General features: G+C 40.2%; 1 protein-coding gene across 3 annotated transcripts in view; it reads right to left on the bottom strand.

Moving 5' to 3' along the window:
• Nucleotides 1-25,905, bottom strand: part of smtnl (smoothelin, like) — a 94,347-nt gene that overhangs the window by 25,168 nt on the left and 43,274 nt on the right. For all 3 annotated transcript variants that reach the window (XM_030151562.1, XM_030151564.1, XM_030151563.1), the window contains exons 3-8: nt 13,521-13,599; nt 13,007-13,261; nt 10,829-10,891; nt 10,687-10,747; nt 10,450-10,596; nt 10,234-10,357 (exon numbers count right to left, since the gene is read on the bottom strand). In XM_030151562.1, coding sequence (XP_030007422.1) covers nt 10,234-10,357; nt 10,450-10,596; nt 10,687-10,747; nt 10,829-10,891; nt 13,007-13,261; nt 13,521-13,599 — 729 coding nt within the window. The remainder of the gene's footprint in view (nt 1-10,233; nt 10,358-10,449; nt 10,597-10,686; nt 10,748-10,828; nt 10,892-13,006; nt 13,262-13,520; nt 13,600-25,905) is intronic.

Here is a 25,905-nt window from a genome sequence, read left to right as displayed (position 1 = left end):
TTTAATTCTTGCCTTCTCTGTGCCACCCTTGTTCTTTCTATTATCCATGTTTCAAACAGCAAACACAGCTGACCATCAACATAGCCTACAGAGCACAGATCGTATATGCTCCACAGCTACAGTATAGAGCTACTAACCGTATGCAAGGACATGTTATGCCAGGTCACAGCGTGTCTGCAAACAAGAGGAAGAAAAAAAAAACAAACCAGTTTGCTAGTAGAGGGGGTGGCGGCCCAGGAACAGCAGCAACAGCTTATGTGATCAACCCAGTGCTATGACTGAACACCCCACCCCCTGCAAAAAAACCAAACAAACGATAAATAAAATATTAAGTATACATTTACAATGAACTCCGGCCCTCGCGGCCGAAATATTTATACCGGCCCACCGGGAATTGTCCCGGTCCTCCTGATTAGCCAGTCCGGGCCTGGTGGCAGGGAGTCAAGATCCATGCACTAGTTGGACGCCGGTGAACTCATAGGGGCCGGTAGCTCATAGGGGTCTATATGCTTAATATCTCTGATCTTTCCCAAATACCTTTGCCCAGCAGTTGTGTTGAGCTTCTCCCGATAGGGACCCCTTGCTTTCGCTACCTTCTCCATTTTTTTTCTTAAATCTTGATTTATATGGCTCTTTCATGCATGTCTGTACTATGCTCTTGCCCATAGCAACCTGTAAGTTGCTATGTAAGCCTACCTGTAAGCAGCATGTAAGTTCAAAATGGCGCAGCCTTCCAGATACATCATGTGATGTATGTCCTTATTCCTAATAGGAGAAGAGCTGACCCCACGACACACCTTTAAAGAATGCCCCCTCATTTGCCTAATGAAGCAAAAATGCATACAGAAATGTAAAAAAGACATGCGGAAATATAAATTAGAGATGCAGGAATAAATAGGCTTGTAGAAATAAACAGAGGAAGAAAATGCAAGCGGGGGAATACTGGGGAGGTAAATATGACTATGTATTTTTTTTTTTTTTTAAATGCCAATAAATTAATAAAATGTCAGATAAAAATAAAATATATGAATAAATAATTTTGTGGCCATAAAGAGATAAAGAAAATGTAAATAGAAAACAACACTAAAACAAATGCAGGGATAAAAAATAAAGAAGGAAAAATAGAAATAAGGACAAAATAGATAAATAAATGGTATGGAGAATGAAATGTTAGAGTAAATAACTAGGGTTTTTAACACACAGTTAAATTAAAACGGTTAGAAATCATAATGCAAATAACCATTTCTGTCACATTTTACAAATAACTTCATAGAAAATGTGTTAGAAAAATTAGGCTATTAGACTATATCCTGTAAATACCAGGTGTCCAGAGCACGAGTCATGGATAGGGTTATGATGACATTTTGTAAGAATGCCCGGACATATCCACTCAGGATATGTCTACCATTTCTTTGCTATTCGCTTGTTTTGTTCTAGTTTGGGACCAAAGCGTACTTGTTGTCCATCCAGTTTGGGTCCAGAGCGGGCTGCTGCCCTTGAGGAGATCAGGCCATGGGGCAGGTGGAGGAAGAGTACAGACACGGTCACTGAACCCATGCATCACTGTGTTTTGAATACCTAAGCCAATGGTGAACCTGATCAGCGTCATAATATTTGTACACTTAGTCCAATGATTGTAATATTCATGTTCTTTCATAAGATCTTGAACTTCCTGTTGTCAGTCAGTCAACTGCTGCATCCCACTGTATTTGACTCCTTGCAAGTAAAATCTTCTGATTCCAGAATCCAGTGACTCCGTTTTCTGTCTCAGAGTATGTCACAGAATTTTTCTATCAAAATGCCTTTTAATTTTTTTTTTTTTGTATCATGTATTGGCACATGAATTAATTTACCAAGCCATTTTTATATTTATGTATATATTATTAAATATGGTGGGGTTGGTCCTCCATAACATGCGGTGTTAAAGTACAATACTTTAACCCACTGTAGTATGTCTCAGTTTGAGCCAGAGTCCAGAATGCGGAAGCAGAGTGTTGGTTTAATCCAGGGGTGTCCAATCCTGGTCCTTGAGGGCCGTTATCCTGCATGTTTTAGATATTTCCCTCTTCCAGCACACCTGATGGTCGTTATCAGGCTTCTGCAGAGCTTGATGATTGGCTTATCATTTGAATCAGGTGTGTTGGAAGAGGGATACAGCTAAAACATGCAGGATACCAGCCCTCGAGGACCAGGATTGGACATCCCTGGTTTAATCCAAAGTGGACAATGGGGGAAGTGGCAGTTGGTTACAATCTGCAATGGGCTTTATGCACAGCCCCACTACTTCCTGAACTTAAACCAGCTTTACCAACTGCTTAAACCAACCTTTATTTCCTGTCTTTCCTTATTGGACACACTGATTAATCCAGGTGTGCCTACTACTTCTTGTTGTGACTACTGTAGTCAGCCACACATGGATTAATCAGTGTGTCCAATAGTGAAAGACAGGAAATAGAGGAGCTGGTTTAAGTTCAGGAAGTAGTGGGGCTATGCATAAAGCCCATTTCACCACTAGATGTCACCAAATGTCAAACACTGAAGTTTTAAGCAATTTAGAAAAATAAAATTTTTTTCTAATTAAAAAAAAAAAAAATAGTTGCATTGCAAAATTCAGTACCCTATCTTCTGGATATAAACTTCAATCATTGGAAATATCATCTGCATTAAATGTAAAATTACAAAAGGTCCAGGGCAACGTTAAGACTAAATTTAGTATTATAAGACTTTTTTTTTTTTTACTTTATTGCCATTATCAGCAAAAGACAGGTAATTAACAGTACAGAACAAGATTGTCTTGAGAGTAGCTTTCATCTTACATAAAAATATGTATGAGATTTCATCATACAAGAAGAGGAAAAAAAATACAGCCTTTCATGTATACATCTTCCATTCGTATAAATTTATATTCCTCCGGATTACAGTGTAAAGATAAATGTACAGTCCTATCAGTGGCAGACCGTGTATTTCACACCTAGGCCTTCAGTAGTGCTCCGTCTGAATCAGTCCACCTCTCAATAACTATTTTATGGTTCTAAAAACCGTCTTATTATGCAGAAATGCAGTATAAAGATGCGCTGCATCACGGATAGATAACTCGTGTAGCCACAATAAATGCCTTTACTGAATAAAAAACCCCAGAGTGCACAAATCTCCTTCTACTGTCGCTACAACTGCGACACACATGAAGCCTCAGTCACAAACGAACGATTTATAGACTATTTTGTACGACCTTCTCAAGGAGGCTGTATAAGAATGGTGTGTTCATGGGGTGTTCGTGGACCGTTCCTAAGTTCTTAGCCAGGTGAGCGATCTTGTCCAATATTTTCTACAAACGCAGTACAAAACCCCCTTTCGCAAGGTGCACTAACCAATGCCTCATGAACTACATAAGAACAATGTACGACATTTGTGGATCAGGAGGACTTTTCCAGGACCCATATGTTCCTGCGGTGGCCGCAAGTAGATCTCAAGAACACATTACAGTGTTATTAGGGGTCCCTTACGACATTCAGATGAACAAACGCACAGACAGGTGGATGTAAGGTGCAGTGCAGCAGTAGTATGACATTTGTGGCATTCTTATATATAGGGGTTGAATACAAACTGTCAAGACGGAGTGAATGACTGGTCTCAAATGCACGGTGCAGAACATATAAAGAATAAAGTCTTTTATTAACAGAAAAATAAACTTGACACAAATCTGCAGAGATAATGCACAGTCCACCGGGACGAGGATCAGGGTGATGGATTGGCGTGTTGGACGGTTAGTGCTGTTAACGTTCACTTCTCTATTATTCTTGTGTATCTTTGTTTTATTCTTATGCCTTCTACTTCAAATTTCTTCATCTGATGTCTTATTATAACTCCTAATTTCTAAAAGTACAGGTCTGTTTTCACGCAGTAATGTGTGATTTCAGCACCACGGACAGCACACGATCCCAAACACAGAAAATGCACATTCACAAAAGGCTTAGTGTAAAAACAGGTTAACGTAGTTTAATGTCTGATAAGAGCATCAGTAATCATCAAAATATACGTTGACATCTCTAATGCTGGGATAGGCTTCAGCGCCTCCGCAACCGTCTGAAGGATAAAGCAGTTCAGAAAATAAATGGATGAATGAAATGATGAATGAACAGTACTCTATAATTAAACTATGTTGAGTTTTTTTTGCAGAGGTGAAAGTGAACATGACTACAGATGTTCACACAAACTTTGGTGCTGATTGATCACAGCTCTAGGGCATTAAAATACATTAAGTTATGTTTCATATTAAGCGCTTTAGAATGTCCCTCTTCTTCCGCTGCTGCCGGACTGAAACAGCATAAGATCTTCCTACCATCAACTTGCGAGCACTGTGAGTTTCACATAGGGGTGACGTGCATTGACCTTACAACAAAATAATTCATGAAGTGGCCTTAGGTCTGATATAGGAAGGTCTCAAGGCACCCTTATGAAGGCTGTGACAACTGTATACGGTGTTTGTACGAACAAAATCACGTCATTTTCTCACGGCGGCCTCAAGACGTTCTTGCGTTTTGAACAGCAGCCATACCAACTTTGTAAGACAGCCGTGAGAAACTACTGCTGCCTCCACAAATGTCTATGAATGTCTATGAACTCCAGAACTCCTACGAACCGGGAGATTTGTACGCACCCATCGTTTGTACGAAGCTTTGTGACTGAGGCTTAAAGAAGCATCAATAATAACCTCATCAACTTGCAATATTATTTAGGAAAATAGCAACATTTTACTCACCAAAAATTCTGATTTGTACACAAAATCCATCCTTCTTTCTTTCCTCAAAAAGAGTTCAACTACTCTGTTGTACAAATTGGGCCGGATCTATCAAAGGTTTTGTGGTGTCAAAAAAAACAGCATTTTAATCAAAGTATTCATTTTATATTCAAAAGTATTCATTTTATAATCAAAGCATTAATTTAATAATCAAAAGTATTCATTTGCATGCCATAAGTTAAATTTCAGTACAATGTGACGGTTGTAACAGAGTGGTTGACTTTTTTCCTGGGAGACCCACAAAAAGAACGAAAACGTGCAGCCATTGAAGGAACACGTGAATTCATGCAAAGTTACAAAATGGGGCGAGCAGAATGAACATGTGAGCTCATGGAAAGTTCCGGAAAATGTGGTGTGCAAAAGAAGTACACGTGAGTAGAAATTTTTGAACATTCTGTGAAGTACCTTACATTCTGGGAAGTACCTTACATTTTTTTACAAAAAGTTACATATTTATATATGTTTGACCAATCCTGACCGACACCAAAGAAACCTCACCCTATCGGGGACAAGCTGAGAGGGGGGTTTCCGACGTGACAAGATTAATGTTCAAAATATGATAAAAATGGGTATGGTTTGTAGCTAAACCCGACCTACTTTTGATGGTATAAAAGTAGTCTCCCAGAGCGAAAAAGTCAGTTGTTTCTGCAGATGTCAACTCAGTGTTTATTTTGTGGATGAATAAACACTTTATGCGGCTCGAATTCTGCTCGATCTCTGAGTTTGTCTTTGGCTCAGTGTGACTGTTAGTCGACGAAGAGATGGTAGTACAGACATAAATACAACTGGGGAATACTGTCAAAGAGATCAGAGATGTCTCCCACTTACGGTCGTAAATTTTACACGACAGTTTGTGTGTATTAAAACGTGTGCAGACTCTTTGCACACGCAACAAAATGTACAAACTGATTTACTAACTGTGCGCAATAAGGGTTGCATCTTTCAAAGGTGCAAAATAGCGCATCTGCATCCAGTTGGTATGTTTGCCACAGTGACTATGCAATATACGGCGTTTACACGCAGTTGTGTGTGTGCTGGGAGGAGAAAATGCAAATATATTAATTTAGCACACGCAAAGTGATTTATCAAACCCGAAAGCAATTTTGCTCATAGAAACTGTGTCTATATTTAACACGTCTCAAAAGGAGGGGCAAACGGATTGGATCTGTAATTGTGTACACATGGAAGTGGTTAGGAGACATCAAAATGATGAAACAAGATGCAGAGAATGCATTTTTCACCCTTGTGTGAACATTTTTGGAGTGATGGAAGAAAAAATAATTGAGAAATATGCAACCCCCCCCCCCCCCCCCCCCCCACACACACACACACACACACACACACACACACACTTTACGGGACTCTTTTCCACTCCTGATGATTGTGATTAAAAATACGCACCGACATTAGAATGAAAAATAAATGAATGAATGAGTCATGCATTACTTTCTATGACAAAACTCCTCCAACTTGGACGTTATGGTTTGTAATATAATGTCTGATCTGTAGGTATTTGTACAGGTCATTTGAGGGTAGAGCATATTTGTCTTGTCGTTGTGAGAGTGATCTAAATGTATTTCCCTCAAACAGCTGTAGCTAGCTCACCCTTGGCCCATTTTTTATAAACCCTATCATACATGGATGGGTGAAATTCTATGTTTCCAACTATGGGCATGGCACATGTGAGACATTTTTTTTGTCTTTTAACTTGATACATGTGAAAAATTTAACTTTCCACTGAGTATTTCTAAAACGGTTCCCCTCTGTCTTTATTAAAAAGTTGTCATTTGCCTCTAGAAATTCATCTGTAAAATAGGTTGCTAAGACCCACTTGCATCATTTTGAGAACATCTGGAGGCTAGTTTTAACTCTGCCAAGGAGGTAACATAATCACCCGCACATGTTATTTAGCAGCATTTAATAAAATATGCATATTTTGTTTTTCTCCTTTTTCTTCATTTCATATGACATTTACCTACAAAAATGTCATGCATATTAGCTAAGGTTGGAATTCAATTTAGAAGGCATGTATACAATGGAAAACACCTTATACTGTATACCTCTAAGGTTGAATGAACTCTAGGGGCCTGATTTACTAAGATCACAAATAACGGGCGCAAATATGCTTGCTCGCGCTAAGAAATGCGTGTGCTAATGATTTGCGTGTAAAGGGTGATCAACTAAGATTGCCTGCGCCAATGAGAACAGGTGCAAAGTCTTGGAGACCGCCCAAATTAAATGAGGATTTTGTGTGCGCTATTGGTTGTTGTCATGGAGACAGTAGGCTGTAAAAGCTTCTCTGGGATATCCCAGCACTCATAAATATGAAGTTCCTCTTTTTTCACACAGAGTGGTGAATAGGTATTTCTCTGTTGTTGTTTATCAGTGGTGAAGTGTGTTATTAGTTAAATAAATACCCTCTCTCTTTATGTCACTCTGTATGATGAATGTATGGTGAATGAAAACTTTTAAGTCCGTGGGCATGATAAAAAGAAAAACAAAAAAACAATTATATAGCCGGTTCAGGAGCCCAGTCACAACACTGTGGATAGTGCTGTTTGTGTTTGTGTGTGTGTGTATGTGTGTTGTGCAGTGCTAGAACCTGTCCCGTTCGGTCTCCCCTGCGTGCATGCGCGAGAGAGAGACAGAGCGAGAGGAAGAAAGAAAGAAAAAGGAGAGACGTCTCTCAGGAGTCGGGTCCTGGCCTTATGGTGATGGGCCACGGGTGGAACTGGGCGTGGGAGGCAGGCCCATAAAATGAGGGGCCGTATGTCTCACAGTATTATTATTTTTTTCTTCCATCATTCCATAAATGTTGATGTGATCAGAACAGATTCATTCTCTGCGTTCCCTTTGGTTGTGCCCATGCCGCCTCCTTGCCATAACTACTGCAGCCAGTTTTGTGTGAAGTTGTGCCAGTTAAAGCCTACCTTTCAGACACACTAAATATAGACCCAAAATGAGCCACCATAATCATTTTCAGGTTTGGTAAATCACATTGCGCCCGCTAAATAAATATTTGCATCTAATCAGCTTTTTTACACGCGCAAGCCTTTAGTAAATCAGGCCCTAGGTGCCACAATGTTTAACTGTGCAGAAAGAGAAGCATTACAATAAAATACCTATCTTTAATTAGTGTTATCTGTTATTATGGAGTAACAGACTTGACAATGATATCATGTCATTATACTTTATGTTGCAATGAGGCTTTCAGGTGTCCAGTGTTAGAATTGGAGATTCTAAGTAGCGGGGTAAAAACTTTTTTAAAATCAAAAGTGCATACACACATTTCCCCCTAAAGCAACATAAATCATCAATGATGTACTTTGCTTTAAGTCTTATCTATTTTGGTCAGTGTTACATTTATGTAGATCATGTTGGAAAGCTCGAATGTGATATCTGCATTTGTTTCATTTGATAATGTATTACTATAGAAGCAGCATTGCATTTACAACATGTTTTAAAAGGAAAAACCCCAGAAAAGCCAAAATAAGGAAAGTAGCTTTTGACTTAACATGGTCGTGTCACAGGCCGTTCTGGCATGGCCACTGACCCCTCCCTCAGCAATCAGACACAACTGCTGCATGCCACGTAGCTGCAGCACCTTAATATCAGGAGACCATATGTGGCTGTATCATTACACTCTGGCATCATCTCCCCTCAGGTTTTCTGTTTGTTCCTCACGTTTCTTTTATGCTAATAAACACTGTTGCTCCTTTTAGCACCGTGCGCATGACTCCATTCATTCACTCCTGCATTACAGGCTACTGTTCTGTTGCAGACTTAAAGTCCCCATAAATCTGTGCTTTTCACTGCACTATCATTACACAAACACAAAACTTTGACCAAAACAAAACCAGACATTCAGGATTACCTCAATCAAGTGCACTGATATTTGCACCTGACTTTGTCCTTCGAAGAGAGCAGACGTGTTTTTCTGAGCTCTGCTATCTGCTGCTTTTTTCCTGCCTCCCCCACTCTGCTTGGCCTTGCAGTGTCTCGTCTGACTTACTTTACTTTTGAATCCCTGCTTGCTGAGCTCTCGAACAGCAAATATGGAATTGATCAACTGGTCACTCAGCGTAATTGACACAATTTTTTCATCAAGGAAGAATGGTCCTGGGGAACCTGCCTGCCCTGACGGGACAGCTTCAGCCGGATACACCCGGGACGCTTGGGACAAGTGGAAGGTGGTCTGTCTGTCTGGCTTGTCGGTGGAGGATGTAGAGGACATATACTTATTTGGAATTATGATGGTGGGACACCTTCTGATTGGCTTGGGAATGGTCCTGATCTATCGTAAAATCAGCAAGACAGCAGCATGCAAAGAGACCCCACTGCTGTTGGTGGAAATTGGGAAGCACTTCGGAGCGGTGAAGCAGACGGAGGAGAGTGTGCGAGACCTGACCGAACGGGCCGGGGACTCGTATAAGAAGCTGGATTACATCACAGGTCAGTCCGCAGGGGGATTGAGGGCAACCATGGAGGGGCTCCGTCAATCTGCGGGACTAAAGGAGAAGATCGAGGAATTGCGTAGGGATTTTACCGGACGAAGGAGCTAAGGAATGCTGAGGCCAGGTATAACAAAATTAAGTTATACTAAATCTATGCAGTAATCAAGTTTCCCCCGCAGCCCAAATTATTCCCCTGAGAACTGAGGAAGCAGCACATTCTTTCTTTCCTTACTCCCTACTGCAGTCAAAACATCTTCCATGGTCAAGACAACAGTGGACCGAACTGATAAGAATTGATAAAGACTGAAGGACTAACTGTATGGACAGAGCGAACCCACTGGAGTCTCTTATCTTCGCACACACATTCCACAATTATTACACAGATCATGCATCCCCCCCTTCCCCCATCTCCCCACCCCCCACCCTTCACGTCTGCTGTCGGCCTTAATGTTCAGGCTGTCCCCCAATTCCCTTCAAATCCATGAAAAAATTCCAGCATGTGTCCACGTGTACTGTGTGAAAAACTGTATGATGTCTTACATTTGTGCTTTTCATTATCTTCTTCTGTACTTTAACGCAAATTTTTTTTGAAGGAAGGGTTTTGTGGCGGCACTCTGCAGCAGCGGCTTGAAGCCCCTAATCTTCAAACGGAATTTCGTTTGATGTACTTTGTACTGTCAAATGACAATAAAGGCTACCTTGAACCTTGAACCTTGATTTATGCTGCTGTGATATTAAATGATGCCAGTGACTGCTTGGAAATAAATAAAACCCACTGAAAAAGCTAATCTGCTATGATCCGCCCTGGAATATTCCCAATGCCAATGTAATATCAGTGTAATTGGCAGCAAATTGACTTAAACAGTCGGACTTCTGAGGTTATATGGTCAAAAATTTTGAAGATATGGATTTAAAGAGGTTGAAAATATGATGAATATGTATGTGGGGCAGGTTTGAGATATAATGTGGTTTGGTGTTTACCTGGTAGCCTATGGTCTTAGAACGACACCACTCAAGAAGAACCTGTTTGATGCTGCTGGCACTGGAAACTCCAAAACTCTGAGAGCGCTTCAGTTTGGGTTTAGAGTCGACAGGTTTGGAGTGGCTGCATAGAGATGGAGCACAGTTTTTGCTTTACTGCAGCAGACTTGTATTTACCATAATTTCTAAATGTCCTGAATGCAGTATGATGCTTACCTGTTACTACTTTCAGGGTCCAGTTTTTCAAAGATAGAGTGCCGTGCCTGAGCACCAATGTTACGTGGCAGAGTCTGCGACCTCACCAGCTCCCTCCTCCTCTCTCCTCCATGTCCGACAGGCCTGTCACTGGTTATGTCACCGTCTCTACAGGATGGGAGCCCAGAGGGGTCAGGCAAAACAAGTGACATTCAATATGCCCAAAGGATACCCATTCACGACCACCTCCCCTTTTACCTGTCATACTGTGGGGGTGCTGAATATGTCACAGACTTAACAGAGGCTGAATTTGTCTTCTCTGCAAAAGATAAACATTGAATAAGTCATATAAAAGTTTTAGTCTTAAACAGGAAGTCATTTGTGTGAAAACTAGGCCCACCTTGAAGGTGTGGAGATCCTAGAGTCTTGACAGGAGCAGGAGTCCATGTTTTCACAGAGGACACTGAAAGCAAGAAAATAAAGAAAAACGTCATTGTCAGGAAACTAAGCAACTAAGATTTTCATCAACCAGAGTCATTTCATATCAATTTCCCCACAACTTTATTAAAGTACTTTTAAGTTCATGGAGCATTGCACAGCTCTGGAAGTTTTTGCAGAATTTGTTGCCTGTTTGGAGCTAAATTCATCATTATGGCTGTATGGGTAATCTAAGCTCCATCAACTGCCTATTTGTCACTGTGTTGGATTCATTTTTATACTAAAAACTTAACTTACAAATATCCTGAACCAAGTAGCAAACAGGTCCAATGAGTATCACATATACAAAGAAAACCCAGAAATCAACTTAGTACAAATAAGTATGTAGACAATAAAACCACATCACATGCATTCATATATTTCCCAAACTGCTTAGTCCTCTTGAGGGACACCCTGGACATGTCACCAGTTCATTGCAGAGCTGACATGCATCGGTCACCCCTATATTCACACCTTAAGGTGATTTAGATCGAACAATTAACATATTAAGGTGTATGTCTTTGTACAGTGGGAGGAAGCCAGAGTACCCAGAGGGAACCAACACAGATACAAGAGAACATGCAAACTCCACACAGAAAGGTCTAGGTTCAATCCATTGCACCACCATGCTGTCTTTTACTATTACAGTCTGTGAAATTATGAAAAACTTGCTATGTTCAACAAAAAAGGGAATGATGGAGTAAATTAACATCTTCAGTATGTATGTATATATAAATTAGTATGGTATATCTGCCAGTGGTGGATCCAGAAAAAATGGAAGGGAAGGTGCAGGAGAATAGTGGGGTCCAGGGTCAGAGCCCCGATGAGGATTCAAGGGGGTGAACTGAAGCAAAATTAACATTATAAAAGCTTCAGATCACATAAAAAATGTATTTTATTTAAGTATCATACACTAATAAAATGAATCCAAATTAACCTCACCAATGTGACCACTTTTAGAACCTAAGCAAAGAGTTTCTTTTAATAAGGTATACTTTCTGTGGCTGCCTGTTTGTTTTCCTGGCATACAGACCCAAATGCTGTTTGAATAGACATTTGTGTCTTCATGATTAGACTTTTGTCAAGTTTAGATTTAACTCACTTTACCATATGGACACGTGTGCATGCGCAGTAGAACCCCCTCCAATCCAAGAGATTGGAGAGTGTTGGGGCGCATAAATTTGTGCCCTGAAGTACACATGGATGGATAGCTTAGTCAGTCATGCTACGATCTACAATGTGGGAGACCAGGGTTTTTGAACCTTGGCCAAAGCGCTTACACCATTTTCAACATTTTACATGTTTGGATGGGGTGGGGTGGGGGTGGGGGTGGGGGGGTGAATCAACTATTGTCTGCAATCTATCTAGATATGACAGAATTACATCCATACTATAAAGTTGCAAAATTTGGTTCCGGGGTCCCCCTGGAAGAGCTGGAGGAAGTGTCTGGGGAGAGGGAGGTCTGGGCATCCCTGCTTAGACTCTTACCCCCGCAACCCAGCCCTGGATAAGTGGAAGATAATGGATGGATGGATGGATGGAAGGAATTTGGCTGCACAAAAATTAGAGGAAATATGAATTCTTTTAAATTTTTCCCAAGATTTCAACCCAACAGTGAAAAATAAGTAATTCTTGAGACTTATAAGATACACATAGTATGATGAAATTTAACAGATAAAAGAAAATAAAAAGTATTTAGAGTAAAATGTTAGCCTTTTACTACATCTCATTAACTTAATAGAAGTTTTTCAATTAATGTTAACCTCCTGAGACATAGGAAAGTAAAAGTGTTGGCTTTTTTTACATTAAATAATTGCCTTGATTGGAAACAGCACAATACAACAGTTTTTTCAGATACATTTTCATTGGGTTTTTTTATGGCATGTCCTTTGCAATGGATTTTTTTTTTTTTTTTTTAAGTGAAACTCTTATCCCTCAAATACATTGCTGGTTCTCAGGAGGTTAAAAGAAAATCCTTGATGTAAGCATGAAGGTGAGCTCCTCATAAACCTTCTATTTCTCCTTTATCAAAAGTAAATATTTCATGTTTGGGAAAGAAAATTTTTGAATAAGTGGAGATAAAGAAGGGTCTGTCTGCCACCTGGTTGGACTGGGGACTCCAACATTGTCTGAACGTGGTTAGTGGCAACAGGGGACTGGATGAGAGGTGGGCTGTCTGACATGGGAGACAGCTGGGAACCGCTGGGGCTGCTGGGAGAGTCAGGGTCCTTGATCTCTGCTGTCTTGGTTGTAGCAGTGATGGGGAGATGAGGCATCCGCATATCAACAGGGGCTGTGTGCTCATGAGGGAAGTCACTGGGTGGAGAGATCTTTCCATGTACCAACACTGAATGTTCTGGATAAATAAAAAGATTTAAAGTGTTTTCTTTAATTGTTTTTAATGATAAAAACACAAAAAACCCGTACACACGTTATTTTGCAGTTTTCTCACACTAGAAAACACTATTTTAGAGATTGTGCATCTATGTGCTGAACAGTGCTCCCATTTAAATGCTTTAGAAGAAAAACATGTAGACGTATGTAGACTGAAACCACATCTTTATCGGCTCTAAATGTGAGTACAACTATGACATTAACACTTGTAATGCCATCACCTGTCACAGAAGAATGTCCATTCTCCAGTCCATGTGCTGGGGCTGGATCCACCTCGATTGGCTCTTCTCGCTCAATACTCTGAAACACACACAGAGTCATGGTCTAAAACAACACACTAACACCCTTCATTGTATATAAAGGAGCATGAAGTCATCAATGACCTTCACTGGCTGCAGAAGGAGGGCTGTGTGAGGTTTTAAGAGTACAAGCTGGAAATTCAGAAGTTTTAAAAGGCAGTAATTTAAGCATGTGGTGAATACGTCATGGACGTATTGATCAGCTGTAGTGATTGATACAATGAGAAGCAGTCAACTGTTTATTTCCTTGTTACAGGGAGGTAAATCTGTTTTGGTTGCCCCTTAAATATTATGGCCTGAGTTCTATGTGGAGCCACTCGTAAACCAAAATGTTGTGTTTGGATTGAACACAAAGAGCCAGAGCTTCATGTTCCTCTATTTTGAACATAAAAAGAAATCCAGATGTCTGCTGCTCATTGAGTTATTGTTGGACCCTTCAACACATTTCAGGTTTTAGATTTGCCTCCAACATATGGGCTTTTTTGACCGCTTCAGCCAAAACAAAACAAACCAACATATCAACAACACTTGACTCAACACACGTTAAAGTTGGCTATTGAATCGTGGACTTCTGGGAAGTGAGGCAATACTTGCACTTCTGTCCAGCTGCTTTTTATGTGCATATTCAATTTACACATAAAAACCCTGAATCTCCTTATCTAATGACTAAATGCAAATTAAATGTGTGGACCGATGACTGACAGACTGTCACATTCCTTGACTTAATATAGGAAACAGACCCAAATATTAGTGGGAAACACATGGAAAAAAGCAACACGTGTATGAAGAGCTGTAGAAACTAATGTTAGACAAAGACTTTGATAAAACTGTGACTGAAATGGGATTTTTTTTTATGTCATGAAGGTAATGATTAAATCAAATGTGTAAGGAGCTTGATAGTTGATATATATAACTACACCTAATACTTTATTTGCATGAACCAACTCCTAATGTTTGCATAAAACATAAATAAACATGAAACAAAACATAAATGTAAAGTTTCTTTTACGAAATTTCTAAAAAAATTCCCTTGGACAGAAACCTGATGACACTGAGAAAACTTGAGTATGAATTGAATAAAAATTCTGTGAAAACTTGCTGATTGTTGTTTGATGCCTTGTGTTTTTCCAGCAGAAAATCAATAAAAATCTTTTCAAGCATGTTTTTCATTATGTCATTTAGGGAAATATATATGGGAAGTGGGACTATATGGGGGGGGGGGGGACTTTATAATACACACACTAAATGCAACTTGAAGCATTTTCTTCAAGTTGCTTACACCTTGCTTACACCTATTGTGTTCATATTAAACTGTGGCTTGGTGGTACAGCAGTCAGATTCTCAGAGAGAGGAACAAAACAAGTAATGCTTTTATTATGACAAGTATCAAAAGGGAAGTATCAGATAGTGAGGGACTAACTGGTATAGATAACCAAGCAAAATGTCATATACCCACAATGCAATGCGGCAAACCCACATTAGAAGTTCTCTCCACCCGGAATGTTGAACCTGAGTCTATCCCATGCCAGTCTGATGCTCATGTTTGTCTGTGTTAAATTCAATGAGAAATCACCTCTCAAACAAACTGCGATTAATCCATAACCGTGCATTGTATCTGAAATTTTTTTGTACGTGAGACTTGTGGTGAGTCTTGTGAATGTATCGATATGTAATATTGATATATATATATATATAATATATATGAAATAATATATATAATAAGAAAGTAAGGAAATACAATAGGGCCTTGCCTTGAGGCAAGTCACCCTTCGTGCTTGGTTCCTAATAAACATCGGGAGGCCCTTGCCACATGGAGCTAGCAGTGCGCGCTATTGCACCTACTATGTCCCTTTGGATAGAGTATGATCAATATTCTGAGGGCACTATCGCACCAGCTTATGTCCCTCTGTGACCCCGGACCTCCTCCCTCACTCACATTTGACTGGATGTACCTCCCTCAGCTCATTCTTCACACACAAAAAAATAGGGTATGGGTCCCACTGACATTTTTGATCGGGGTCATGGCAGAGAATTTTGCGCCAAATTTCACACATTTTTGAAAAACTAAATATTTTGCCTCCCATACAAGTATGTCCATCATTCTGTAGGGGGTGCTATGGTGTCAAATTCCGAATTCTCCCACTGAATGGCTGTAGGCCTGGGATATTTACAACTGATTTAAATTTGAGCCAAATCAGTGTTCATATATATTACCTAATGCTATTTTTGTAAAGGCAAATTTGTAGGAGGCGCTACGGTGCCAAATTTCAATCTCTCCCATTGAATGGGTGTAGGCCTGGGAGATTTACAACTGATTCAAATTTGAGCCAAATCTGTGTTTGTATGGACGAACTGACGTAATTTTTGGAAAGGTAAATTTCCAAAGTATCTGTAAACTTTGCAAAAGTTTGAGAAACTTTGAGAGAGATAAATAAACAGGAGGATTAAGATTATTATTATTTAGAAAGAAAAATAATAATTTGAGCAAAAACAATATATCCTTTTCCAGGGCTACCACATATTATACTTTTTTTGATAGCTCTCAAGGTCCCCCACGTCACCGTGAGGTCAAATGTCAATGACTGACCCTGAATGGGCTTTGCCCATTGACTCCCATTCATTCTGAGCAGTTATAAATATGCGTTTTTTATACAGTTGCGGGAAAAATGATTAGACCATCAAAAGTAATCAAAAACAATGGTTATGCAATCAAGTACTAACTCCTGTGTGTATCATGTTACTAAAACAGACAGAAAAGAAACATGGAATGCCTAAAAGCACTGTTTTTGGCAGTACAATGCCATGTAAGAATTTAAGTGATTTTAGTTATCAAGAATAATTAATAATAATATTTTTTTCCGTGACTATACATGACATGCGCTTGCTCAGATAGGGCTCACTGCCATGAGTATGAATATAAGTGAAAGTGGGGACAATAGTCAAAGATGAGCATGCCATGCACACTTTTGTGAGCGTGCTCCAAACAGCAGTTGTGATAGGCCCAGCACCAGTATTGGCTCAGCTCGGGCCTAATAAAAACAAACAAAATACAATAGGGACTTGCCCTTCAGGCTCGGCCAGCAAATGTGGTTTGTGTGACATCCCATCAAAAGAACGAGACTGTTTTCCTTATTTGTTGAAGAGTTTCTAAATTTAGTTCTCTATGTTTAGGCACCGCAATCACTGACACACTTAGTGATGGAAGTGGAGCCAAAATATATCCTTTGATCTGGAAACCTCACGGCCAAAGTGCTTGAGATCAAATTTTAATATCAAACATAATCAGTGTCTTAAGATCCCATCGGAGCATCTGTGTCACCCTGTCTTTTTCCTTCCTCTGATCAGTGCAGCCCCAAAGAGGATGGTTCCTCTCTCTAAACACAATCAGCCGAAAGGAGCGGCAGACACGCCATGACCTCTATCTCCAACTCTTAACCCCATGGTGCTGCTGACCCACTTAGTTTGTTTGTCAAGTTGTCACTTTACATGTGTCAGAGTGATAGACAGAGTTTAGAGGTGGTGTGCAGATATTCAGGCGCTTTGGCACAGAACAGCACCTCTCAGGTCAGTGAGGCAACACTGACAGCTGTGCACATTTTCTTGAGGTCTACTTCAAATCACATGTCACGATGTATGTGTTCTGAAGTCAAAGCACGGCGTACTGAAACGCATAAAGCATCCTCGGGCACTTGCGGTGGACATCCACAGCTTTTTGGCCACACACCACTCAGAGCAGCTGGTTGCATTTCAGAGTTGGCTGTCACAGTGGAATTAAACAGACAAGGCTCATCTCTGCACTGTGTTTCACCAGAAACATTTCACTGCTGATGTATCTGATGCATCACTTGCGTGTTTAGATAACGTCAGCATATTTGGAAGCAGAAGCACGGCATCTGGTCTGCCTGTCTCTGCTTTCAGAAATCTCTAAATGAACAGAGGATGGGAGCATTCTGCACCCATCACAGGCATTTCAGATGGGCAGAATGAAGTCATAAAGTAGCAATTATGGGTTTTTGAAATCAAATGTACTGTAGCAATGTCTTTTTTTTTTTTCTTTTTGGTTTACTTTTTAACCCTCACTTTTGCAAGTCTCCAAGTCGCAATATGTGCCATTCTGACTGGCTGCTTTTCAATCACTGCCATCCTTTACAAAACAAATACACTGCAGTAAAGGTAAACTAGGTGTGAAGCCTCAAATACTCAACTCTTCTATTTAAAGGAAGTAAAAGCCAAAACTCAGATACAGGTCTCATTGTTTTCAGACACAGTTTCACTAAAAGCAGAATTTGTGCAACTTTTGCATCTTTCCAGCTCATCATGTCACAGTTCCACACTAGAAGGAGTCACTCTGTTTAAACAAACATGGACAGCTGTGACGGAGGTTGTAAGTATACGAACAGTGAGGAGTTAGACCTCACCTTAAGTATTGACACATACGTATTGTAGTCATTCTGTGTCTGAGAGCAAAGAAACAGGTAAACAACTTCTCAGTATCATTTGCTCACAGTATCATTTGCTGGTGTCTACTGCACATTTACTTACAAATGAATCCATAAACACTGAGTTCAGTGACCTCCATGTTTCCTTCAGTACAACAGCAAGCTCAATGTGATGTAACTTTGTTATTTTTGGCCAAGTCAAGACTGATCCGTTTGCAATGGAAGTAGACACTGATCACGTAAAAAAAAACTAAAGGGCTAAATAAAAATGAATGATTTATAATGTATAATAACAACAATAATAATAATAATAATAATAATAGCAACAACAAAATATTCATACTATAATAACTGTGCTATGACTGTAGCCTAACACACTCTTAAAAAGACCAATATGCTGTTCATGCTGTGCACGAATTAGGAAATGGCTAGAGTGTGTTAATGTGTCAGCAAAGTCACTACATAGGAATGCTGGAGGGGTGTGTGACTTAAAAGAAGTGCAGTGGGTAAAGAAATGGGTGCAGGTGTGGAGTTCATAAAGACTGGGGGTGACAAACCTGGGATGGAAAAGGGGAAAATGAGGGGGAGTCGATGGGAAAAGTCTGTATGTTTCAACATGTGAGGAAGAAAGAGAGGAGCAGTTGTGTATTGCATGATGGAAAACTGGGAGGAAGGACAGAGTGGTAAGGTGGAAACAGCTGGCTATCTGGCAGGAGGGGGAGGTGGGCAAATTGCAGAATGTGTGGCTTTAGGGACGGGAGGTTTCCAAGCTCAAGTACTCAGATCATTAGAAGTCCGATGATGGTCAGAATGGCAACATGATCACTCTGTTGCTGAGGTTCCTGTAAACTCTCTGCTACCTCGAGGTCTTGCTAGTTGGCAGAACACATTGATGCTTAACATTTAACATGGCACCATCCTGACATGGGAGCTGTGGCCATGGTGCTGCCATCACATTTATGCATGCAATTACTTAAATAACCACACATGAAACCCCAAGACCCCGATGAATATACATATACCAACATCAATTAATATGAGCTGCATGAAAGTGTGCAACAGATGTACAGCTATAATTTTCTTTATTAAATAACTATTATCAGGGTATTGTGTCCAAACAGTATGTGCCAAATGGTATATTGTGCTTCTTCAGTGAAATCAGTTTCACTCTGCATTAAAGTTCCCATTAACTCAAATCACATTTCACCTATACACTAGTATCTGACCCCACCATGACAAAAAGTTATTTTGTAGGTATACTATGAATGTTGTAGGACACATCCTGTCCTTGAAGACACAATTTTTGTGCGTGACCTTTAGAGGACTGAGAAAGTAGGAAAGATCCTGTATGTTGCAACAATCCTATGAAAAGATACATTTTCTGTTTACTCAGTGAACATGATCAGAAAGGGTCATGATGTCATGTGGACTGATGAAAATAGATGATAGTAAAATATTAATGTTGTTTTTCTTACTGGTAACGAACATTAATTTTGTCATAATTACCTCCACCAAGGAGGTTATGTTTTTGTCGGCGTTGGTTTGTCTGTCTGTCTGTCTGTCTATGTGCAAGATAACTCAAAAAGTTATGGACTGATTTGGATGAAAATTTCAGGAAATGTTGATACTGGCACAAGGAACAAATTATTACATTTTGGTGGTGATCAGGGTTGGGGGGGGGGGGGTGCACAGGGGCCCACTGATCTGCCTTGGCGGAGATCTGCGCTCTCCGAGTGCTTTTCTAGTTATTACTTTTACTTTACTCTCTAGATTCCTGTATTAACAAGAACCATGTAAAAGCAAATAGCTCTTTCATTGCACCTCATTGGAGATCATAAACTTTGGCCCTTAAGTTCCTTACTCTTCCTGACTCAAGTAAAACTAATGAATTTATCCACGTGTGCTTTATTATTTAATTTAATTTTTCAGTGTTGGCTTAAAACACCTCCTGACTTGAAGTTTACATACAGTCATGCATTTTATATCTTTACTGCTCTGGATGTACACCATAGTGTTTATACTTGCTCTTCCAGCAATATGTTTTAATAAAACAGGTTTACTGTTAAATTTGCTAAACTATCCAATGACACTTGCCTAGTTGTGCAAGGTCCTGAACTCATGCAGCTTTGTGTCACTGTGTTTGTTGTATGTGACTGAGATGACAGTAAAAAGAGGCTGTGTTAAGATCCTTTTTGTTTCATTTCCAATACTAGAACACAGACACACAGCACACAGACAGACAAACCAACACCGGCAAAAACATAACCTCCTTGGCGGAGGAAACTAGAAAAGCACTCTGAGACCTCTGCCAAGGCAGATCAGTGCCCCCCAATCACCACCAAAATTTAATCATTTGTTCCTTGTGCCAGTATCAACATTTCCTTATATTTTCATCCAAATCTGTCCATAACTTTTTGAGTTATCTTGCACACAGACAGACAAACAGACAAACAAACCAACACCAGCAAAAACATAACCTTCTTGGCGGAGGTAACTAGAAAAGCACTTTGAGAGCGCAGACCTCCGCCAAGGCAGATCAGTGGGTGGGTGTTAATTTTACACCCTGCTTGGCTGGCACCCCTTAAAAATCAATATAACAATATAATGCAAAATACATAAATTAAATCCCCAAACTCAAACTGTCACAAACTGAGGCATTTAACGATCCTTAAATCTTATTCAACCATCCACAGAAGGTTTTTTTTTTGCCATCTCCTTGTTATCGCTTTTAGAAGCTTATCACGTGACATGGAGCAAACATGCACAGACTGAATAGATGTGTTCCAAACAAGAGAAAAGTAATTGGGATAGACATTGACATGGCAGTAGGCATTAATGTTTTTCTGCGCTCTCTCTGTCAACTTAACTGTACATTCCTTCTGACATTTGGTAGGAACATGAGGCATTTTTGCTCTGACTGGGTTATTATAATAATTATTACTGGAATATTATAGTACCCATAGATGCAGTTAATATGCCAACATGCTCTACTTTCTCACACATATCAGAGGAAACAATTAGCGACATAGGAGCACTGCTCTGTAATTTCCCTCTTGGAGTCTATAGAGGTAGAACCAAACACTCACACCACCTGTTTTTCAAGCGCATTCGCAAAGCCTGCAATTTTTTCTGTTTGCCAAGTCTCAGGGAATACCACTTTAGGCTGAAAATGGAAAATATGCACACAGTCTTTGAAGAGAGGAGACATAAAAAAACCTAACTGACATCCAGGGTTAATTCATACTTTTGTGATGAATAGATGTTGATAATCTGTTGCTTGCAGAGGGAAACAAAGCACAAGGTGAATCTGCTTTCACCTGAGTAGATATAAACAACATGCGATAGGCTAAGTACAAAGGCTGAACCCAAAAGCAAGACCACAAATAACCAGTAAGGTTTAGTGTTTTTATTAAACACTTTCACAGGGAGAAATATACAACACAGAGATAATGTAACTTCTGTGAAGCCACCGAATCCGGGGATAAACGTCTGGGCTGCGGGTGAATACGGCAGACGACCGGCCTGGCCGAGCCGGGAAAACCCCAACGGAATCCCCACTAGGGACAAACAGAGGGTGGTCAAAAAACAAGCCAGGTCATACACGGAAAAGCAGTCAAACAAGCAACGGTACATGGGGGACAGGCAGACTCACAGTAGTAATCCAGGCGAAGGTCGAAGCACTAGTAATCGGTGGAGGCTGAGGTAATAAAGGGAGTAGGCAGAGACAGAGTCGGGTTCACGAACCAGGTCGATAACGAGCAGGCAGGATAGGAACAGGCTGAATCAATGGTCGAAGGACGAAAACGGGTCAAACACGGCAGACAAACAAACAGGATCCAAAGCGCTGATAAGTGAACACAACAAGTTGTAGAGCACAAACTGGCAACTAAACAGGGGAAGACTGAGGGTTTAAATACACAGGAGGGCGGGAAAACAATTGGACACAGGTGGAGATAATCAGGGAGGAGTCAGGTAATCAGGGAAAAAGTGAACACGATCAGGGAGAGGAAGTAAAGACAACAGACAAGACACATGAGGGAAACTTAACAAAATAAAACAGGAAATGACAAACAAAACAGACAAGACAGAAAAAGTCCAAAAGCCGACATGACACAACATAGCTGGTGATGTGATCACTTCTTGACTAAAACAGCAAGAACTACTGAGCAATTATACACCCATCCCCCTGAAACACTTGATGGACTTGTATTATGCTCAGGCCAAAAACTTTTGCACTGAGCACTTACACTAAATAAATGGCAAACCATTCAGTTCCTTAACATTTCATTTGTATAGTTACTCTATGGACTACAATGTGTTTTGAGGGAGGACAACTTTGAAGTCCAAGTCAGCTCTAGTGTTTGTCTTACACAGGTGTTTCCATCTTTCCTGACACACCACAGGACTGTTGTACTGGCCAGGGTCAGACCACACAATATCATCTAGATTACAGCCTGAACTGACAGATGTAGGACAGAAATAGGCATTAGGTGCAGCTGGGTGCATTGTTTATATTGTATAGTGTATCATAATGGGGGATACCTGCATCTGAGGCACTTAATAACTTGGCTAGTGTCTCTGATTTCTTTTTTGGCTTCTCTTACTGATTATTACTACTAAAGGAAAGCTATAATTGTTAAAAGAATTTATGCCCATATAGATCAGTTTCATGATGACGTAGGATGTATGCTGCTCGCGCACCTTGGAGGCAGAAAGCACGCTGAGTTCGTAGCAAAGCACTGACTGTAATCGTGAATAATGCCGTCGTCTTGCTGTGCCATGGGTTGTCAGAACAGAATGAATAAACACACAGATGGATCTACAGAATGCCTGCTGGCAAACATCCCTTCCAGAAAAATCGGCGAAAGTTATGGTTGCAGGCATTAAGACGGGAGAACTAGTCTGAGGAGGAAATTCAGAATGCTGGTCTGTGGAGTGTACACTTCATATCTGGTAAGTACTGGAGATCTTCCATACAGAGGTCACACTAACCGAAAATATTCCACCATTGACGGATTTTTTTTTTAAATGACAGAAAATTCTGAAGGTCGTCCGTCATTTTGACAGATTAAAATACTGAGGGTAATTGTTGTTTGGCTAACTTTAGCCAAAATTAGATGCTACTTTGCTAGCGCAAAATGTGAAGACAGCCAAGTCTCCTTAGTTCTTTTAAAGCCCAGTAAACTGGATGGCATTGATAAATGCAGTGGAAAAAGAGGGACTGATGCAGTGAAGGATGACGGACAAGCAAGTTATACGTCAGTTCTTATGGCATTTGGTATGCTACATGTACGCATTTTCTACCTTTCATGTGTTATTTGATGGCATGTCAATTTGTGCCCAGGTCTGTGGTTCACATAACCTGAACCCTAACCCTCAGCGCATGGCATTTGACACTGCGTGAACATACACAAGGAAAGCTTAGATTGTCTACTGATAACACACTAATTAAAAGTGGCGTAAATAATTATGCGAGTCGTAATATCACGTTGGTTTATCAGCCAGCAGCAACTAAAGCTGCTGCATCATTGAGATGTTTTTGAACATTAAATACTACTAAATATATCTCATTATCATTAAAAAATAAAAATTTGAAATGACGGATAATATGTTATGACGGAATTTTTACGACCCCGTCCATTAAAATGACGGACAATAAAAATGTCTAACGCAACCTCTGCTCCCCACCCGTCTGTGACAGTCTGCTTTTCTACAATGGGACAGCCTTCCCGATGCGGTCAAGTCAAATTATGAAAGAGAAGATGGGATCGGCTTTTGGACAGAAACAGTTAATGGACAGTTTTAGAGCTAACATATTTGTTCGTTCATGAGTTCCAGGGGACAGCCTGGAGGTGTACGCGGCTGATGTGAGCTGGCTGGTAGCTGGTACTGGTGTTTTTGCCTCCGAGTTGCGCGCGCATCACTGTTGTTAGTAAACATTGAAACTCATCTATATGTACTGTATATAATCAGCTAATAAAAGTGACAGCTTTAACAGTAATGCACAATCTGAACCTGGTGTTAGGGTGTAAGGATTGTGTTTGGTTGAAATTTCTCTGTCCTGCTTTGCTTTTCCTTATATGCAAGGACGCTGGATTTTCCTCACAATGTCTTTCTCTGTGGACTGGGGGAGCCTGTCCTGTGGAAAACATTGTTCAGCAACCTGTTTATTATGACCCAGAACCCTGTTTTATAGCAGCCATACTCCAGGTCATTAAACTGTGACATTTACATGAGAACAAAACATTAGGGAGGTTTGGTTATGTCGTTTAGTGAGAGAAGGTTGAGACAGATATGCCAGAATCACAAACCTGTGGATTTACATGTAGGACACCCGTGTTCCTGTCCATTTCAAGATGAAAGTAAATCCTTTTAGTGTAGGTGTAAACCATGTCCTTGTGGTCATTAAACCTGGACAGTCTTTGGGTAGTAATTTATTTTGGTTGGTGTTTTTTTCATTTCTGTTTCTGCCTGTAAGAGCATTACCCCATTGAACTGTACACTGTGTATGAGTGGGAGGCATCATCCACTGGTGTGTGAACTTTAGTTTTGAAGCATTAGGACCATGTTGGCTTTATAGAAAAAAGTGGGTGGAATTAGAGAGGAGAAAGCGATGAAACTGAAGCTTATAGACAACACCACTCACATCCGCTAGCACTATCATCATAAACAGCATCAAGTAAGCTCAGTTACTAAAAGAAATCTCAACACATATAGGGCTGGATCTACTAAGATCCCAATTTGTGTGTAGTAATTTGCCTGCACAATCTAGAATTTTGTGTGTGGGGTTGAACTGCAGTTTGTGAGTGATTTACTAAGATTGCTTGTGCAAATGTCAACAGGCGCAAAGTCTTGCGGACCGCCCTTTTTAAATGAGGATTTTGCGTGCGCTAAACTGCTCTGGGATATACCAGCACTAATGGTAACAATGCGCTGAATGATCCAGACACATGGAAATATAACATTAGAAGAGTTTTGTCATAGAGGGTATTGCATGACTCATTCATTCATTCATTTTTCATTTTAAAGGTGTGTGTGTGTGTGTGTGTGTGTGTGTGTGGGGGGGGGTAGTTGGATTGAAAGACTGTCAGATGTACATAATTTTGTCACACTGTAGCCCAATGTCGGTGTGTGTGTGGTAGTTGGATTGAAAGACTGTCAGACGTACATAATTTTGTCACACTGTAGCCCAATGTCGGTGTGTGTGTGTGTGTGTGTGTGTGTGTGGGGGGGGGGGGGGGGGGGGGGGGGGCGCAAACTTCTCAATTATTTTTTCTTCTGTTGCTCCAAAAATGTTCACACCAGGGTGAAAAATGTGTTCTCTCTATCTTGTTTCATCATTTCAACCACTTCCATATGTGTACAGTTATGCATACAAACCGTTTGCACGTCCTTTTGAGACGTGTTAAATACGTGTTAAATATATTCTATGAGCAAAATTGCTTTCGAGTTTGATAAATCACTTTGTGTGTGCTAAATTAATATATTTAAATTTTCTCCTCCCACCACACACAAAATTGCGTATAAATTGCATATTCATTGTGGCAAACGTAGTAACTGGATGCAGATGCACTATTTTGCACCTTTGAAAGATGTAACCCTTAGTGTGCACTGTTAGTAAATCAGTTTGTACATTTTTTTGCGCGTGCAATGAGTTTGCACATGTTTTAATACACGCAAACCTTTAGTAGATCCGGCCCACAGTTGTGTTTGATTAATTGTTACTGATTAATCACTAATGCGTACAACTTTTGACAGTCTCTCTGTCTGGCTCAGTGTTGTATAAAGTACTGGAAAGTCACACTTGAGTAGAAGTACAGGTACCCTAACAAAAAATTACAAAAAAGTAGAAGTTCAAGTTACCAACT

The sequence above is a fragment of the Sphaeramia orbicularis genome, chromosome 13 (genome assembly GCF_902148855.1).
Source record: "Sphaeramia orbicularis chromosome 13, fSphaOr1.1, whole genome shotgun sequence".
In the NCBI taxonomy this organism is placed as follows: Eukaryota; Metazoa; Chordata; class Actinopteri; order Kurtiformes; family Apogonidae; genus Sphaeramia; species Sphaeramia orbicularis.
The sequence above is the reverse complement of the archived record's forward strand: the minus strand, read 5'-3'. Positions and strand labels throughout refer to the sequence as shown.